At 39.6% G+C, this 7,140-nt stretch overlaps 1 protein-coding gene across 2 annotated transcripts; it reads right to left on the reverse strand.

Annotated features, from left to right (window-relative positions):
* Positions 1-1,597: 1,597 nt before the first annotated feature.
* On the reverse strand, positions 1,598-6,359 carry gpr61 (G protein-coupled receptor 61). 2 transcript variants are annotated; one of them, XM_060881607.1, is made up of 3 exons: positions 6,179-6,359; positions 5,788-5,973; positions 1,598-3,756 (listed from the first exon to the last, which is right to left on the reverse strand). In XM_060881607.1, exon 3 carries the CDS (start codon positions 3,462-3,464, stop codon positions 2,085-2,087), a length of 1,380 nt encoding a protein of 459 aa, XP_060737590.1. In that variant the 5' UTR covers positions 3,465-3,756; positions 5,788-5,973; positions 6,179-6,359; the 3' UTR covers positions 1,598-2,084. The 2 variants fall into 2 exon arrangements, with proteins under 2 accessions (XP_060737590.1, XP_060737591.1); XM_060881608.1 differs by lacking the exon at positions 5,788-5,973.
* Between the last annotated feature and the right edge of the window lie 781 nt (positions 6,360-7,140).

A 7,140-nucleotide genomic window follows, 5' to 3' on the forward strand; every position in this document is an offset into this window, starting at 1 on the left:
TTTATAGCTGCTATGATGCAAGAAACTAATTTATCTCATTTATCTTGCAGACATTCCACAACATTAAATATAAATAAAAAATTGTTATAAAACATGATGTGTCATTGGTTCATAATTTAAAAATTGTGATCTTTGGCAAGTCGCTTTGGCATAAGGGAAATAAAACACTTCAGGACATGCTGTTACTGTATAGTTAAACATACCACTTCATCATGGATTATCTTTGGATAACAGCAAGGCCCATCATTTATTATCCTTGTCATAAATACTTTGTTTGACCTTATAGCAGGAGCTCTCAAACTTTTTGGGCAAACGACTCCAAATGCACATAATGAATTTTCTGTCACAATAGACAGCATTATTCTGTGATTAAAGAGGCCTTGTGTGATATTAGAACAATTATGTCAGTAACATATGTATGTGTAATGTAAGCATCTAAACATACAAAAGCTTTCATTTCCGATTACTTACATGTAGATGTGTTAAACAACTTATAACATGGCACCTTTGGTGGCAGATCACCCAAACAAAACATTTATTTTTCTATTATTCAATCACAGTGCTGTACAAATTGTATGTTAACAGTGTAGAAAGATTGTTTATTCGGCATTGAAAACCAGCTTAATATGAATCGATTTGGGGTCAAGAGCCCTAGTTTGGGAACCCCTGCCCAACATGTATTGTGTTAAAGCACCATGAGATTTTGGATTTAAAATACTGATATTTCTATAGTAAGAAATGAAAGAAAGAAAGAAAGAAAGAAAGAAAGAAAGAAAGAAAGAAAGAAAGAAAGAAAGAAAACAATAAAGATTCATAAGGGGAACATGGTCTCATCAGGCTTTATAGTAATGGAGGGCATAAGAACTGATCAACTTGTGTAAGTATTGCTTTTATTGTGTACTGTAGCCACAACAAGCTGATACTCTTAATTAAACAGTTCTGTACTTCAGGGCTCAGAATTGGGTTAACCCTTAAATAACAGGACATTGGCAGTGTCTATTTAAAAATTAAAAGAACCCCCACCTCTCTAATAAACCCAAGCTACAATACTGCTCACCTTATAAGACCATTGGCATTTTACTCTTCAATAGAAGGATTTTTTTTTTCCAAAGCTGATGGCACATCACAAGTCATATACTCATGTGATCTGTTTTTCTTTAGAGCACAGTGCTCCTTAAAGTGAGAAACTAACCAGTCTGACATATTGTACCTTTTTTTAAACAAAAATGGCTTCCTTTGATCATTAAGAACTGTAACTTGTTTCCGATGTGAGAAAATGTCTAGAAAAGTTGAAAGGCAAAAGTATTTAACCTTTTCAGGCCTGTTTTTATAAAGCTAAATAAGATCTTGGAGCACATTTAAAGTGACCCATGTTCCCAGCAATCCCTATTTGGCCCAGTTATCTGTTTGCACTATTGAGATAATCGGGTGCTTGATCATGCTCAAAGCCCGGCAGATACTGTGCTTGTCTTGTCACAAGTGTGTGACTTCTAGGGTAATGCTTTTTTTTTTTTTTTTTTTTTTTTAAATTAAGTTACAAAAATGTGTCTTTCTTTTTATATAGCCAAAAGCCTGAACTCTAAATATTTTCCTCCATTTGATCATGTTGCATTTATGCCATAGTTGCATAAATTTCAGTACCTGGAACTTTCTAGGACAACATAATTTTACACATGTGCATACATGTAGAAACTGTAAACCTGCATTACAATTTACTGTAACAGACACATCAAGCCACCTTTGATTTTCATGTAGGTCAATTCACACTCCTGATGCCAAGTAGTAGGCCTAATTAAGCAATGGCTTGTTCCTGTAACAGGCAACCTCTCATAATCTCATAATTGTGGACTGAAAAAATAAAGGATTAGTAACTAGTTGCAGTGATGAGATTGTTTCTTGTCAATCCCATGTAGGGCAACTGTTGTATATGAGTTCTACTAGAATGTGTTCCATAAAAGTGAATTCTAAAAATTATACGTTTAGCCTTATCTCCAAATACAAAGCATCAGGCAGGTTATCAAAAAGAACGCACAACAATCATTCTATCAATAAAAGACATATATTCCATAAATATTCTGTAAATATTAACCCTGCAGCTCAGACATTGTTTTGAAACAGTTGCCTGTTATATTGAGATCATTCAGCTGCTGCTGATCAATGAAATCTGATGTCTCTTCCATTATCTGTCCAGGGATGTGGAAGTCGACCGAAGGCCTGCATTGAGCAGAGAGGGTGTCCTCATCATCCTTCTGGGGTACGGAGATGCTTTGTGAGTTCCTGGGCCCCAGGTTACAACCAGTGCCCTGGAGGAACTGGAGGAAGTTCTCTTCGATAGAAGCCTCTCTGCTGGGCAACTGCTCTTCCTCATCACGTGGCCGTCCCCACTTAAAGACCCATGCCACGTTTCTCGCCAACTCCTCACGGATTTGCCTGTTCAGACAGCCGTAGAAAATGGGATTGGAGGTGAAGCAGAAGTAACCTATCCAAGTGACAACATCTTCTATTTGAGCCAGCGAGGCAGGAGAAGAGGCGACAATGGCCGAGTAGAGGTGAAAAGAGAAATAGGGGAGCCAGCAGCCTAGGAACTGACCCCCAACAGCTACCAGTACAACTGCCGCTTTTCCACCACCAAACGTCCTCTGCGGTGTGTTGCGAGTTGTTGCGAGGCTTGCTGCTGTGCTGGAATGACTGCTTAAGGAGTCTGAACGAGGCCGTGGAGTCTCCACCCATGTAGGCACGGGACCTGGTTGCATAGCCGCTACTCTGGCTACCTTGAACATGTTACAGTAAACTACAAGAATGATAAATACCGGGCAGAGGAAGTATATGAGTGCAAAAAGGAGCATAAAAACCAAGCGATGGGGCCCCCTGTTCATTGAATGCAAAGAGCAGCATCTAGGTTCCAACACCAGGTTGGACTGCACTTCTTCCTCCCTCTGCAGTGTCCATCCCAGCAAGGGAAGGGCAGCCATGAGTGTTGCTTTGATCCATATGCCGACCAGAACAGAAACTACCAGACCAATGGTCATTTTAACCTCATAGCGCATTGGGTGCACAATGTAGTAGTACCGCTCTACATTGATAGCGGAGATGGTGAGGATGGTGGCGCTAATAAGGCCAACACTCAAGCACAAATATGCTTGACACACAGTTTCATTAAAGAACGCCTGTCCTGTCAACATCCCCAGAGGCATTAACACTAGAGCAGCCAAAAGGTCCACCAGACACAGGTGGAAGACAAAGATGAACTTGTGCAGGCGTGGTGCCCTGGCAATGACTGCCATTATGGTCAGGTTGCCTACCACAGCCAGGATGTCCATCAAGACCATGGTGCAGAGGGCCAGCATATGGAAAAGAGTTCCATCATTGGTTAGAGACACTCCTGAGCCATTGGCCCAGCCACTGTTGAGCTGACCATGGCTTGTGACGTTCCTCGACATGTGGAGGGAGGCAGAAGGATCCATGTGAGGATGGGATGAGAAGTTTGGTCAAAAATTACATTCAAGGGACATTCACCCATCCTCCTTTACCTGAGACAAGCCCAAGTAGAGGGCTTAGCAGAGTCTGTGTTATTAGTATAATGGCATGATGAGGGAGTTTAAGCTTGATATTTAGCTTCAAGTTTGAACAATGCCATAGATTTGCCTTGGTACACCTGGTTACCTCATTTTCAAGCATCGTTTTGAGTCTGCCTCCATGTTGCCATAGACTCCATCCTACTCAATGTCCAGTATCTTCTAGTTGGATGTACTTTACCTAAAGAATGAGAGAAAAGTGTCCAATTAGATTTCCTGAAACACAATTAGTTTCCTCATTCGCAATGCGGTCTCATCTTGAAAATATTTCCTAAAACTTTTTGTCTTGCTTTAATCAAAAGGAACACCAACAACTACAGGAACAACCACATAACAAAACTACAGTATGTTGCTGTTGAATCAGATCAACTCTCCATACTTCTATGTATATGCTAGTCAATGGCCTGGTTTCCAGCAAACTTTTGAACACCAATTTAATGGAATCGCATCTTTAAAAAGTTGTTAAAGAGCTCTATTTGAAGCAGTTGGTAGTAAGTAAACAGGCTATGTTAAAATATCTGTGATTGGGTATCCCTCAGGTCAGCCAAATTCCCTGTCTCTATGAATGTAGGCAGTTCTTGGCCACATCTATGACAAAATGCTAAAAGCTCGGCTTACAAGGCTGGCATAAATGTTACAGCTTTAGAACTGCATATTTTACTGCAAATTTAAAAACTTTTCCACAATCAGTTCCCGACTGCAATTAGTGAATTAATAACACATCAATATTCCTTTTCACCCACCCAATGTGCTCATTGTGAGCTCATCTGTATATACTCTATTTTTTGTAGGAGTGCAACTGATTTGCAAATAAAATTGATCAACATATAAATGACAAAATGATAATTTAGCTTTCCTCTTCATGTTTATTATTAGAAAATACAAAATGTCAAATGTTTCCAGTAAAGTGGGACAGCATTTGCAGGAAACTGAAGCAGTGTCTGCGGTTATGTTCAACACTATTTGTGAAAAATCAAACATAGGTTAATAGCAACAGCTCTACACAGTATGACAGCCATCTTGACCCACTTTGAGTTTAAAAAGATGGCCAATAACCTATTACATCCCGATTTACTGCACAGTGACTTTCAAAGACAAGCTCACAATACTCACTATTCAACATTTCTAAAAAGTTGATTAAGTTTATTTTTAACTGCAAGTGCTTCACTGACAGCAACATGCAGCGCTGACCTCAACCATGTTAACCCCTTTTTACCTTAGACCTGACGTTTAGTAGCGTCATGAAGTAGTAAACAGAACAAGAAAACAAGAAAAGGAAAACAAACGTTGTTGAATGAATTCACAGATAATTATTAAATAACTGGCAGACATTTGTGGAGTCCCTCAAGTCAGATGTCCTCAGCTAGGCTAAAACATAAAATTTTGTTCTCAGTCTCTTTACAGATGTCATAAATACTGTCCATTAAACTGACTTTAGGAAATTAGTAATCTTCTTATTTTACAGACGGTTTGGAGTCATCAAATAAATATTAATCAGTATGTCAATCAACACAGAAATTTTGTAATATTTATATCACCGATATTGTCTTTGCTATTGATATTGATAGAAAATTGATATTTGCGTTTGCTATGTAGCAGGAAAGTGATCACAAAGATCACTGAGAGATGAAGGAATTAAATGTGTTTAAAAATGTTCTAAATGCACATGCAAAACCTGAAAATACTTCTTCAAATCTGCAAAATAAAGCTTGTGTTTTAAACTTGGAAGCTGCAACGAACCAAAAAAAAAAAAAAAACACCCCCACCTGGCAGCTGAGAAATATATTAAATGCACATGACTAAAACCAACCCTGGTTTTTGACTTCTTTAGCCTTTTTGTTTTCCTTAGCCACCCCTCCCCCAAGAGATGTTATGTGCTTATTGGTTTACAGAAATGTTTTTGTACAGCCTTACAGTTTTGGTCATTGAACATGATAATATGAGACCTGGATTCATTGCACCAAACACATTAAATATCAACAAAGTCCCAAATTCATTTCATTTAATGTCCGACTTCTGTAGTACAAACACTGCATTTGCTTGTATAGAATATAGCACCGGTTACACAAATCCTTGCCTAATTTTAATCTATTTCAGACATGTCTGTTTCTTTCTGTGTAAATGTTAACATAGTTTGCATAGTTAAGATGGTTAATTAAAGCTTGTAGCAGGGGAAAGTGATGCAAAAGAATGCTGGAGAGGTCCAGACTACCTTGTCTTCACAAGAGGAGCACTGGAGACCAGGTGAGTTCAGATGAGTGCAGATTCGGCCCATGTGGCTATAAACGGAGGCAGCAGAGCTGATGCGAGAGACAGGATTGGGAACATACCCCAGCTTTCAGGAGGTTGCTCTGGAGTGCAGGTCCAAAAGAGAGGTTCTCCTTACACGCTCCTGATGCTGGTACAAGCAGAGGTACAGAGAAAATGAGAGTGTGAAAAGGGGATGTAAAGAGCAGAGGGAGAGAGAGAGAGAGAGAGAGAGAGAGAGGCACAAGACACCTCTCCACACCTGGACCTTTCATCTCATTGCTACCCTCACTTCACCCACCTATACACACAACCCACCCACCCACGCACACACACACACACACACACACACACACCATTCCATTCTGCCGATCGCCGAGATGTTTCCTCCGCTAAGATGTGCTCCAAGCACGCAAACGGTCCAGGTGGTCAGGATGCTGCTTGAGTCGATGTGTGCAAAGAGATGCTGAAGAAATATTCTCTGCTTAGAAATCTGCCTTTAGCACACACACTAGCACACATCCTCTGTATCATACACACACATCCACGCATAAACATGTGCTCTCTCTCTCTCTCTCTCTCTCTCTCTCTCTCTCACACACACACACACACACACACAGGGTAATTGCAGATCAGTGTGTAGAGGAGAGGGATGCAGGCAGGCAGGCAGGCAGGCGCGAGGCACTCACAGGGTCCTAGTGCCCACCTCTATTCCCAGTCAAAATTGTACATAAACACAGTAATGTCAACATTCCTTATACAGGTGGGAAACATTATGGAAATAAATAGGTTTTCTTCATAGCGCTTAACTATGACAATACATACAGGGCAATGGAAGCTGTTAACCTCAATTCTCATATAAAAGAATGATAAATGCATAAATGTATATAGAAATCTTGTCACCTGGCTCTAAAAAAAGGCTCTAATTACCATTGCACAGGAGGAGACCATTTTTATTTATTCATCTTCAGTAATAGCTTTGTGCTAGTCAGTTGTTAAGTGTGAATACACTCTGCATTGGACATCACTACATCACTCATTTACAGGGCAGCTTGCACACATCTGTCTGTCTGTCTGTCTGTCTGTCTGTCTGTCTCTCTCTCTCTCTCTCTCTCTCTCTCCTTATCCCCTTATATACTGCTGATGTGGGATTTTCACAAACAAGAATATGTTTACACACATACGTTTGCACAGAATGGGGGCCAAAAAAAAAAAATTGAGTTGGAAACAAATCTGATCTGAGTTGCTGGAAGAATTAAGTAATTGATATAATCACACTTTAAAATAATAAATAAATTAATAAAAATTTATTTAATAA

This window comes from Tachysurus vachellii, chromosome 11, assembly GCF_030014155.1.
Source record: "Tachysurus vachellii isolate PV-2020 chromosome 11, HZAU_Pvac_v1, whole genome shotgun sequence".
NCBI lineage: Eukaryota > Metazoa > Chordata > Actinopteri > Siluriformes > Bagridae > Tachysurus > Tachysurus vachellii.

Excerpts from the sequence above, each read along its gene's own strand:
- gpr61 (XM_060881608.1), bottom strand. The coding sequence starts at position 3,464 with ATGGATCCTTCTGCCTCCCTCCACATGTCGAGGAACGTCACAAGCCAT.